The sequence below is a fragment of the Andrographis paniculata genome, unplaced genomic scaffold (assembly GCF_009805555.1).
Source record: "Andrographis paniculata isolate CXL003 unplaced genomic scaffold, ASM980555v1 Contig66END, whole genome shotgun sequence".
Classification (NCBI taxonomy): Eukaryota; Viridiplantae; Streptophyta; class Magnoliopsida; order Lamiales; family Acanthaceae; genus Andrographis; species Andrographis paniculata.
The window spans coordinates 1,231,365-1,244,750 of record NW_026137602.1 but is presented as its reverse complement, the minus strand read 5'-3'; the positions used below and the strand labels follow the sequence as shown (position 1 = coordinate 1,244,750).

General features: G+C 32.8%; 1 protein-coding gene across 1 annotated transcript; it reads right to left on the bottom strand.

Annotated features, from left to right (window-relative positions):
• Positions 1-6,656: 6,656 nt before the first annotated feature.
• LOC127262760 (uncharacterized) lies at positions 6,657-7,778 on the bottom strand. Its single transcript, XM_051291572.1, has one exon. It carries the CDS (start codon positions 7,776-7,778, stop codon positions 6,657-6,659), a length of 1,122 nt encoding a protein of 373 aa, XP_051147529.1.
• Positions 7,779-13,386: the final 5,608 nt, after the last annotated feature.

Below are 13,386 nucleotides of genomic sequence, written 5' to 3'. Positions count from 1 at the left end.
ATAATTTAATTAAATGTCATTAAAATTTTAATTTAATTATTATTATATTAGAATAGTTGACTAATTTTATAAGTCGGTTAAAAAGAAAAAATATATTAATGTGCTGAAAACAAGGGAGTAATTTATTTGGTAAAAGAAATGAGATTAATTAATGTTTTAATTTTATTTTATGTTGTTAATTATTACTAAATAAAAAAATTGGACTAATTTGGTGGACAACAAAAAATGGAAAGGTGGACCGAGACGGAGGAAGTATATATTAAACAATTTGAAAAAAAAAAAATCAAACATAACTTATAATGTAACAATGAACAGGGTTTAGATACATGATTATATTCATAATAGGGATAAGCATTCGAAGTTTTGGTTTGAATTTTGCCAAACTTGAAGCGATACAAAATTTGAGAAAAGGTCGTTAACAGAGACATAAAAACAATCGTATTGACTGTTTGTACAACTGAGTCAATTTTTTTAGTCATCCAACAAAGTCGTATTCAATCATTGTTAGCTATAATAATACTAAAATTGATCCAAAAATTTCATTAGAACCACAATGAATTATTTGGCAAAATAGAAAAAATTCCCCTGTGATTTCCCAAATTTCTTGAAAACTCTATCTGGTTTTAAAATTTCATAAAACATACTCGTGTTTTAAAATATGTTCTACACTCGTCCATCCCTTTAAAATTGAACTAACAAAGTTAATTTTTAGTTGTTTGAACCGTTATAGTCATGTAGATTTTTTTACTTTTGACCACGCATTCTGAGTTAACCATTTTTTTTTTTCATCATACATACACACATACATACACAGACATACACATTAACACAAACATACACACATACACATGCAAACATGCAGTGCCGTTGTTTACCTATTTTTCTTCCTCTTTTTATTCATTATTCTTCATTTTATCTCCATTTTTTTCACCTATATTTCTTCATTTTGTTTTACATATACGTACACGCATACATCCATATTCTTCTTTTTTCTTCTTCCGCCTCTTTTGCCGCCCGCCTCCTTTTCCTCTTCTTTTTTTTTTTTTAGTAAATTAACTTGTATTCCTCAATTTCGGTGAGAAAAATGAAAGAACAATAGGTATTTGAATTTCGATGCATATTTATATTAATTTGTGTTTTCTGATTAAAAAATACAGAGACACACATGGAGATGAAAATAATACTCACAAACTTCGAGATCGTTGTTGTAGAACTCATCGCCGTTTCCTAAGCAGGATAGAATTCCGGTCTGCCACGGCGTCTTCTGCATCGTGGTAGGCTCTCCGACCGCCGGCCATCCCATAGGTACCGCCTCTACAGACGAAGGAGTGCAGTATTTCACATCGCGATCAATAGCCTTTGTTTCGAACTTATGGTAATTCGCCATTTTGGAAATGGAAATGCAACTCTTTTTCTCCATTTTTGGTAAAATTGCTTATAACTCCCCTGTGGTTTCGAAAGTCAGCGTAAAATCTCCCTATACTTTAAAAATTGCATGGTACCCCCTTATACTTTTAAAAACGTTGCATGAAACTCCACCATCATGAAACTTTCCTCGTGTGATAAGAAGATGATTTTCTATCTATATGTTTTACATGGCAGGGGGTTTTATGCAATATTTTTGAAAGTATAAGTGAGGGTCATGCAATTTTTTAAAGTAAAATGGGGATTATGCTGAGTTTCAAAACCACAAAGTGGTTTCATGCAACATTTTTTAAATTATAAGGGAACGTCATACAATTTTTAAAGTAGAGGGGGAATTTACGCTGAGTTTCGAAACCACAAGGGAGTTATGGACAATTTTGCCTCCATTTTTTTTCACCTCTGTTACTTGAAGATTCATTTCAATTTAGGCGATTGATGATCGATTCTATTTGTTAGATTCATAGATCAAATGGCTAAATCGTAGAATTTAATTATTTTTGTACTCATTCGAATTTGATTAAAACCTTTACCAATTTGAATTTGGAGATTTTGAAATTTAACCCAAATCTTGAGAAAAACACTAATTTGAGCAAATTCACTCGAATTTTTTATTCTTCCATTGTTGCACTGATTCATACATAAATCACGACTATACACATGTGAAGCGGGAGACGACAACCATGGCGGAAAGGTAAGGAAAGATGAAGCGGAAAAGGAAGGGGAATTTTGTAATTTTCTTTCTTTTAAAATGTGAATTTTCAATAATACACATAGTGACCCCGCGTACAATACAATTACCATTAAATATTAACGGTGGGGTGTTGTTTGCAACATTTTCAGAACCACGAGTAGGTAATATAAAATTTTAGAATCAGAGGGGTTTTTAGAAAATTCCGAAAATCACATGAAGATTTTATGCTATTTTGGCAAAATATTTTCTTTTTTTATTAACAAAAAGATAAATTGCATAATACTCCCTATATTTTAGTATAAATGTACAAAATACCTCATCGTTTATTTATTGTGTAAAACTTCTTTATGGTAAATTTAAGTATGTAAAAAAAAAATTGTCCAGATTTTTTGTTGTAGACATGTACTTGATTATGCAAGTTTTATACAAATGAAATAAGTAAAATATTTAAATAGCCTTATTTGAATATCAAAATTTTTCATTGTATATTCCCATGGAAGGCGATAGGAAAAGGAGGGGGACACTGCCAGATTGAAACAATATTTCGGGCCTAGGTCTACTAAAATTGGGTCGGGCCGGCATGACCCAATTAAAAAATATTTTGAGACTGAGCCTTCTAAAATTGTGTCGAGTTGACCCAACCCGAATTTTTAATATATATATAATAATATAAAATATTATATAAATAAGATTCAAAAATTAATTCTAGAAATTTAAATTTAAAAATTCAAACAATCAGTTTTTCACACAACCCATAAAACCCAATTATCTCAGTTTTTCACACAATCAGACATAATAGAATTGCAAGCAAATCACAGCACAAGTCGGAGTCAGTCAACGGAGTGTTTTGTTTGTATTGTCATAATACCTTCATTGCTTGTTCTAGTAAAGAAATTGGACATTACTTCGGCATATTAATAAAGATGTTGCAAAAGCACGGAAGATGTAGGTCAAATGTTGTTATTGTCCAATCAAAGTGCTATATTTTTGTCTGACAATTCATATGATTCTAACAAGTTTTAGAGAATTGATTGTTGTGGAATGGCTATGCACAATTTACCATTTCGGTTTGTTGAGTATGATGGGATTAGAGTGTATTTCCAGTATCTTCGTCTTGATATGCAGTCAATCACTAGAAATATAGCAAAGTCTGATGTTATAATATTGTATAATGTGGAGAAGAACAAGATTAAGTCTCTATTAGCAATTACTCTTGGTAGAATTACTTTGATTGTTAGAAATTAAATTCACAAATTAAAGATCGGGAATATGCAAAACAAATCTAAATGATTTCTATGATAAAAAAACAGAAGGATACACCATGTGTATATTTTTTTCATCCTACAAGTCCAATGCATACAATCTTATAATTCTAATAGACACGACCTTTCAAGACTGACAGACACAATTTTAAATTTGAATTGTAAATACATATAACTACCTAGGAAATTAATGGAATAAATAATGACAAATAATAATATATAACTAATTATATAATCTACCAAATACATAATCAGAATTACTCCCAACACTCTCCCCCTTAATTCTACTTCATGTGTTCCAGATCTTCAATTCCGATTAAATCTCTCATCTCTATGAACTTTAGTTTGGGTAGTGCCTTGGTCAAGATGTCAGCCTTTTGTTCTTCTACACTGATATGCTCTACATAGATCGAACCCCCTTCAACGCATTCTCGAATAAAATGAAATTTGGTATCAATGTGTTTACTTCTTCCGTGAAAGACTGGATTCTTCATCAAGGATATGGCAGATTTGTTATCCACGTATAATTTAACACATTGAGCTTCCCAACAAGTCAAGTCTACCAATAAGTTACGTAGCCACAATGCTTGGCATGCCACTGAAGTTGCAGTCATAAATTCAGCTTCACAAGATGAGAGAGCGACAGTGCACTGCTTCTACGAACACCAAGTGATAAGGTTGCCCGAAAAATAAAATGCCATGCCGGTTGTACCTTTACGATCATCTAGATCCATACCATGGCTACTATCACTATATCCATGTAATCTTCCATTGCCTCACTTATGATAAAACAGTCCATAACTCATCGTTCCCTTGATATACCTCAATATTTGCTTGACTGCTTTATAATGACTTTCTTTCGGTGATGCCATGTACCTGCTCACAACTCCCACCGAATATCCGAGATCCGGTCTAGTGTGAGTGATATATCTTAGGCTTCCGATGAGTCTTCGATACTCCATTGCATTTGTTGGTACACCTTCTTCATCTTTAGATAAGTGTAACTTTGGTTCCATGGGATATTTCGACGGATTACAATCTGCCATTCGTGCAGTTTGTAATATTTTCTTAGCATACCCACTTTGATCAATTGTGATCCCTTTCTCACTTTGGTGAACTTCGATTCCCAAATAGTATGAGAGTCTTCCAAGATTACTCATATCAAACACATTATGCATCTTCCTTTTGAATGTACAAATCAGCCTTTCACTTGTTCCGGTCACAATCAAATCGTCTACATACACGCCAACTATCAACAGATCTTTAGACATGCACTTCTTGTACACAACTTGCTCTTGTGGGCACCGCTGAAAGCCAAGTCCTTTTAGTGCGCTGTCAAGACGAAAATTCCACGCTCTTGGGGCTTGTTGTAATCCATAATGAGCCTTGTGTAATTTATACACAAATGTTTCCTTTCCTGTGACAAAAAAACCATCAGGTTGGGATACATACACTTTTTCCTGTATAATGCCATTAAAAAATGCCGACTTTACATCCAAATGGTGGACACGCCATCCTTGCGAAGCTGCCAACGCCAATAGCAACCGTATAGTTTCAAGTCTAGCCACCGGTGCAAACACTTCCTCAACGTCCACTCCTTGTCTTTGTACATATCCCTTTGCAACTAACCTTGCTTTGTGTTTCACAATATTGCCTTCAGCATCTTTCTTTAATTTAAAAACCCATTTCAGTCCGATGGGTTTTTTCCCTTGGGGAAGTGTTGTCAATTTCCATGTTTGATTTTTTTTTTTATTGCTTCAAGTTCCTTCTGCATCGCCTCTTTCCAATTTGCATCAGTAGACGCCTCCTGGAATGATGTCGGCTCATCTCCAGCAAATATCAATTCTTCTCCTTCACCCTCTACAACATCTAATTGTGCATAAACGTCCGACAGAGAGCGAAACCCACGAATGGGTGTGTGATCGAATGCTGTCTGACTGGCTTCTTGGCTACCATCAGATGTCTGAATCAATGGACTATCTCGAGAGGCTGAATTCCTTAAGGAGTCTGCACTTCTTGTCACTGATAACGGCGGAGTCTGGTCATTAGTTGTTTCGAATTGATGTATTGGACTTCCAACTCCATCACCAACTGGATCTCGACTATCACCTTCATCTCCACCAGGAACGTGCTCATTAAACCATTCAAATCTTGTGCTTGATTGAGTGCCTTGCTGTTCAGTCCAATTCCATTTGGCTTTTTCATAAAAAATTACATTACGTGCAACATATATCTTATTTCGAAGAGGATCATAGAGACGATATGCTTTGCTACAAGGTTCGACTCCCATATAAATCATTTTTGAGCTTTGATCACTTAATTTTGTTAAGTGATTCGTTGATGTCTTCATATACGCAATACAACCAAAAATCTTGACATGTTCAAAAGATGGTTTCTTTCGCTTCCAACCCTCATACGGTGTCATGCTCTTCAAACCTTTTGTCGAAACTCTATTTAAAATATACACTGCATGTCGGACTGTTTCACCCCACAAATTTTCTGGTACACTCATCGCCTTTAACATGGATCTCATTGTTTCAAGAACAGTTCGATTTCGACACTCCACAACCCCATTTTGTTGTGGGTTGTATGGTGCCGAGAGTTGCCTTTTCACGCCCTCTTTATCACAGAATTTTTTGAATTGTTGTGATGTGAATTCACCTCCTCGGTCAGTCTTTAGCATTTTGACCTTATATGCGCTTTCACTCTCGACTTGTGCCTTGAATTTCTTGAATGCCGGGAATGCCTCATCTTTTGTTTTGATAATGTAAACCCACATAAACCTGCTGTAGTCATCTACAATCAGCAGAAAATAATTATTTCCTCCCAATGTTTGTGGTGATATCGGTCCACACAAATCTGCATAGACTAGTTCCAGTGGGGATGAAGCACGATACTCAGTTTCCTTTGGAAAAGGTTGGAGAGTTTGTTTAGCCACCAAGCACCCTTCGCAGACTTGTTTCAGGTGCTTCACTCTTGGCACACCACGCACCATATTTTTCTCAACCATCAACTCCAATATCCCGAAGTTTATGTGACCGAGCCTCGCATGCCATAACCATGCTTCATCATCGAGACTTATGGCAAGACAAACTGCTTGTATGGTCTGAAGATTAATCTTGTACACACGGTTTTTCGACCGTTGCACCTTCATGATCAATTTCCCATGTTCATCATGAACCTCCAAGTGTTCATTCAACATATCTACCTTGTATCCTTCCTCTGTTAATTGCCCTAAGCTTAGAATATTACTCCGCAAGGCTGGAATGTAGTACACTTCATAAATAACTTTGTGTTCGCCATTTTTGCACTTCAATAAGATGCCTTTCCTTCAATCTGTACTTTGGACCCGTCACCAAAACAAACTTGACCCATATCTCCTTGTTAAGTTCAGCGAAAAGATTTCGTTTCCCCGTCATATGGTTGCTTGCACCATTATCTAAGTACCATACATCATCACCATCTCTTTCACTCTGATTTGGGAGCACTTTATCTTCATTAAGCAATACCTTAGGTACTGTGTTTTCCCCGTAAACACTTAAAAGTAGTGCAGGTTCCTCCTCTTGCGCTTGGGCTAGATTTATTTCATTGTTTTTCTCCTTCGACGATGACTTGTATTCTGACGCATAATGCCCAAATTTTTCACAATTAAAACACTTTATGTGGCGCTTGTTTCTGTCCTTGTGTTGATTATACCTGGAATCTCGAGATTGTATAAAATTGACATGTTCACTTTTTCCTCGTCCGCCTCCTCTACCACGACCACCATACCGGCCACCTTTATCGTGATGGTAAGATCCACGTCCTCTTCCACCTGATGCCCAACTTCCTTCCGAAGTGTTCTGATTTTTTTGGAAATTTGTCTTAGTGAGTAATAAACTTCCCTCATTGCTTGTATTTCCACTGCGAAGCTTCAACCTATCTTCATAAGCTTTGAGTCGGCCAATAGCTTCTTCGAATGGCATGGTATCTAAGTCGCAACATTGTTCAATTGAAGCAACCAATTGTAAATACATGTCCATAACTGAATCAAGAAGTTTCCGAACAAGTGTATTGTCTTCAATTGTTGAACCAAGATTATTAAATTTTGATACCATGGCGCTCAAGTTTTCAGCAAATTCATCTATCGTCTCTCCGTCTTTCATTCCCAACCTTTCGAAATCACTCTTCAGCGTATGCAGTCTTGCCCTTTGCACCTGATCAGCTCCAAGATATCTTGTCTTCAATGCCTCCCAGATTTCCTTCGCGGTCCTCTTCTTCGACACTTGCAGAAGGATGTCTTCTGGAACTGCTTGGAATATAAAAGCCCTAGCCATCTTGTTTTTTTTATCGCTCACCGCCTCTCCGGCCGGTGGTTCGATGGAGTCCCAGATCCCCTGAGCATCCATTATGGCTTCCATCTTTATAGCCCATGTCATATAATTTTTCGAAGTTAACATGGGACATTGAAACGGGACTGAACCGCCCTTCTTTCCTCCTTCTGCTTCTATCGACATATTTTTCAGTTTGAGATACTTGGGCATCAACTTGGCTCTGATACCAAGTGTTAGAAATTAAATTCACAAATTAAAGATCGGGAATATGCAAAACAAATCTAAATGATTTCTATGATAAAAAAAAACAGACGGATACACCATGTGTATATCTTTTTCATCCTACAAGTCCAATGCATACAATCTTATAATTCTAATAGACACGACCTTTCCAGACTGACAGACACAATTTTAAATTTGAATTCTAAATACACATAACTACCTAGGAAATTAATGGAATAAATAATGACAAATAATAATATATAACTAATTATATAATCTATCAAATACATAATCAGAATTACTCCCAACATTGATTTCATATTTATGGGCTACGATTAATAGCGATGATTATTTTGCAATAACTATTCATTTCGTTGATAGTGATTGACACTTACAAAAATTTATTCTATGTTTGAGCTACATGTCTTCTCCTCATACGGGTGCATTATTGGCTAACAAAATATATGCTATTCTTTGTGAGTTGAGTATTCTTGAAAATGTCTCTGCAAATGATAGTTGTGTGAGATATTTGATAGATCAATTGAACAGTAGGAATGCACTTATTTTGAATGGCGACCTCTTTCATGTTTGATGTTGTGCACAAATTTTGAATTTGATTGTGAAAGATGAATTAAAAGTTGTTGATATAACGGTGGGAAAAAATAAAAATAAAATTGTTAAATTTGTGCGGGGATCTCAATAAAAAAAAAAAAAAGAGAAAAGTTTCTTAAATGTGTATTTTCGGATAGTAAACAAGGGTTAAGACATGATGTACCTACGAGATGAAATTCTATATTTCTTATGTTGAAGAGCATGTTTTATTACAAAGCGACATTTAACCATATGGTGATGAGTGATTGTATTTATAACTTTTGTCCTCATGAATTTGGGTGAAACAGATTGAACGATTATGCAAGTTATTGGAATCATTTTGTAATTTGACTTTTTAATTTTCTAGTACTTGTATCACATTTCAAATATGTTCTTTTCACTAGTAACTTTGATTTACTATAGCTTAAGATTGAAAAGTGAAAGTCATGATGAAGATTTTATAACAAGAATGACAAAGAAGATGTTAGAAAAGTTTGAAAAATATTGGTCCAATTTTAATGAAACAATAGCTATAGCTATTATTCCGGATCCTTGGTACAAGCTTCAATTTATAGAGTGAACATATAGAAAACTTTATGGTGATTAAGGAATGGTTGAGGTTGTGAAAATTCGCCAAAGGTTGTTTAATATTTTTGACGTATATTTCAAGGTTCATCTTCTACTTTTTTATCATCTCATTTTTTTTGAAAGAGTAATAATAACATATCCCAAAAGAATAGTATAAAACTGCAATAAAAGAATGAAAGCTTCTTTTCGACATGATGTATTTCTTTTATATTGACTTCTAGTTAATCCTCAAAATTGTATATGTTAACAAAAAGGTATTAAAATTAATTTTTTTTTTATTTTCAAATAAAATATTTTATTTAACTACTTATTTGGTTGCAGGAGTTTGATTCAAATAGTGAATTTGATTAAGAAGTGCAGAAATCGGAGTTGAAAATCTATTTTGAATAAAAGAAAATTAATAATATCGAGAAGTTGGACATCCTTCAATATTGGTGGAAGCATCATCTTTTTTATCCGATTATTTTTTCTATGGCTTGTGCTTTCTTTTTTGTATTCAAATGTCGACAATTGCTTTAGAATTTGTATTTAGTCATAGTGGTTGTATTATCGATCGATTCCGTGGATCCATTAAAAGTGAGAATGTTGAAGCTTTACTTTGCTTAAGAGATTGAATATATAGGGGAAATGTATATTTTAATAAATATATAATTGTATTTTGTTAAGATTATAATTTTAATTAATTTTTTTTTCTATTGTTGATGTTTTTTAGATATTGAGGAAGTTGTTCGAGAATTTCAAAATTACACCGAAGATGTTTTAGACCATGATACAAATAACATATCTCAAAGGAATATGATCAAATGATATTTCTTAACAAGGTTTGATTATTGACGAAGTTTAATTCTCATTTGACAATCGTTATTGTCTTGCTGATTGGATTACACACATGAATTCTCAAATATGTAATTAGTGAAAATATTTTATTATGTTGTTCCAATATTAATCTTTTTAAGTGCTTTTCTAAATGCATAGACGGAGAGTGAAGTTCAATTTGTCACTTTTAATGACTATTTAACTTGAAGAGATTGTTTATGGATTGAACAAGTTTCATGTAAGTAAATGGATTGTAATTTTTTATTTTTTATTTTTTATGATGATGCAGTATTGATATGTTGATAAATCTTAACATGTTTTTATTTTTGTGGTGGTGAATTAAATTTGGATACAAATTTGTAGAGCAAAATTATTTTTAAATTTTATCCGGTGTGATCGGTTCCAATTTAAAAATTGTTGCTTTTTTAAATTTTTTTTTTTTTATTGGAGGTTTTTGATTCAATTGGACATCCTATTCAACATACAGAAATAAAATTTCCCATTTTCCCAAGATATTATTATAAAAGCAACAAAAAACTGATATTGGCTATCAAACCATAAATCCGGACAATAGTGCATGAATGCATACATCAACTAGATAATTTCGTGTACAAGTTTATTATTTGAGATAATTTAAGTTAACTTAATTGGTATGAATGGAGGGATCAACAATGAGTTTAATTTAATATTTCAAAAGATTATAGAAAAACTGGACCTGGCCCGATTTCAAACTAGCTCGTGCTTGGGCATAGCTTTTTAGGCCCGATTTGAAACCGGACTGTGCCTGTCCTATCCGCTTTAGAACCGAGCCGGGCCAACACAAAAAATTTCAGGCCGGCCCGAATTGTCACCCCTATTATATAAATATATATAGTATAAAAATTAATCCAATCTCCAAATTTGAAAATAACATAATTACAAAACATAAGAATCGTACATTACAATTTAAAAATTACCAATTTGCGCCGCGGCTTGCTTGCACGATTTATATATCGCCGATTTCACGAATGACGAACAATTGAGAACGGCGTGACACTCCGCCGACTGACTCCGACTTGCACCATGGTTTGCTTGCAATTTTGTTATGCCTAAGTGGAAATTGAGATTAGTTGGGCTGTAGGGATTAAGGGTTTTTTTTTTTTTTTTTTTTTTTTTTTTTTTTTTTTTTTTTTTGCAATTTGGTTGAAAGCAACATTTATTTTTCCAATTGAATAAATTTACATACTAACAAATTTATTTAGGGGGATGGTTACGGTGTTGATTTGAAAAAATCAGCACCATGCTGATTTTTCAGATCAGCACACGTCATAAATACAAATAGCACACATTAGTATTACACACAACACATGCTATGTATAATTAAGGTATGTGTTGTTTTTTAATAATAACAAGTTTGTTGTATACAAGTATGTGACGTGCTAAAATCAACTGTTGTGTGTGTTGTATGAGACTATAACATGTGTTGTTAGTTCATGTGTTGTATTTGTATTATATTAACATATACAATGTGTTGTCTGTCATAATATTGTGTGTTGTTGAGACTATAGCATGTGTGTTTTGTTAATATGTTGTATTTGTATTATATTTACATATACAGTGTATTGTTTGTAGTAATATTATATGTTGTCTAATAGCACACGATGTGTTGTTCAGCACAGTGCTAAATTTAAAATTCAGCACTGTAGCCGCCGTCGTTATTTAGACACCAAGAAAGGAGCAATAAATATAAAGGAAATAAATGCTTTAAATATACTTCCAATAATAGTCAAACCTAGAAAATTATGTTGAAAATCAAACTGCACCAAATTATAGCTCTAGAAATATATTTTCATGTCATCACACACATGCTATCAAAATTATTCATAAAAACTACTTTTAATCAAAATTCAATGGCTTGATCATTACACACTCATTGTTGATGTTTGGTAATGCATCATCATCGGGAGAATTTTCAGTTGGATCCTGCATAAGTACACCTTTAGTATTATGAAACAATGGTAAAAGATTATCCATGGCTTTTTTTTTTTTTTTTTTTTGAGATTGTAAGTTCATGAATAAGATTACTATTACTAGTGACTAGTAGTTCAAAGATTGAAATTTCACACAATGTGGAAGTGGGCAAGCATTTATTTAGAAAAAAATAGCGCTATTTTTTTTAGATTGAGCGGGAGTAAAATCTCTTGAACAAAAACACCGAAAATCTAAAATGGTCTATTGATTTTGAATTGTACCGCCAGGTATGAATTTTTGGTTATCGGTTCGAAGATGGTTCAAACGAATTCCATGATTTTTTAAAAAAAAAAGAAAAAAAATACAGATGTAACTGAGTAACGGTTCTTTTCCTATGTACGTTTGTTTAATTAGATTATGAATATTGGAAATATTGAGTAACGGTTCTTTTCCTATGCACGTTTTTTTTTTTTTTTTTTGTTGTTGTTGTTGGGTATCCAATGGTGTGAGGTTGTTAGTTTATAAGGAAAATGGAACAAGATCACTTTGATCTCTTTTTAGCCATGGCTACAACTTTGAGGCAGGGCCGAACTCTATACAATATTGGTAGATTATTCATTTTAGGAGCTACTACATGTAAATTTGTGTTTCACTAGGTTTTTTATTGCTTATTAAAATAATGAATGTTGATTTCTCGTATTAGCTTTTCAACAATGTGAACTGTTGTAGCTTATGTTGCTAGATTTATCTTAATATAATGTTTCTGGGTGCTCAGGACAAATATTTTGGTATTTGGATTAAAAAATTTATTTTTGTGCAAAAACAAAGAAATTTAGGGGGCGTTTGGTAGAGAGAATGAAATTCCATAGAAATGAGAGTAGAAAATAAAATTGCAGAGAAAATGAATTGAGTAGAGAATGATAATTAATTATATTTGTTTGGTAAAACAAAGAATTCAGTTGAGAAATATAAAAAAAAAATGCAGTTATCTGAATGGATCCAACAAGAATAAATAATTAATCAGAAAAAAGAGAGTGAGTTCATGAAAAACTATATTTGATGATTTCTTAAAAAAATTATAAATTATCTACGATGTTTTGTAAGATTATATGTTAGTACATTTTTTCAAAAATAGTATAAAGTAAATTCTTGAATAATAAATTTAATGTGGATTTTGTAAAATTAAAATAATATAATTTTTAAAAATTATAAAAATTAAATAGTATAAAAAAGATTAAAAATATAATAATAATAATAATAATAATAATAATAATAATTAAACATTCATTTCTCTGGATATGAGAGAGAAATGAAATTAAAGAAATAAAAATGATTTATTCCTCAACTTCCATTTTTCTGACTCAAACAAACAAAGAGAAATATAAATGATTTATTTCTCAACATTTCCATTTCTCTCATATCATTTTTCTTACCAAACACCCTCTTAATGCAAACCAGTTTATAATGATAATAATACATTTGTTGATACTTCATGGGATTAAATATATGTTATTAGTTTATTATTATT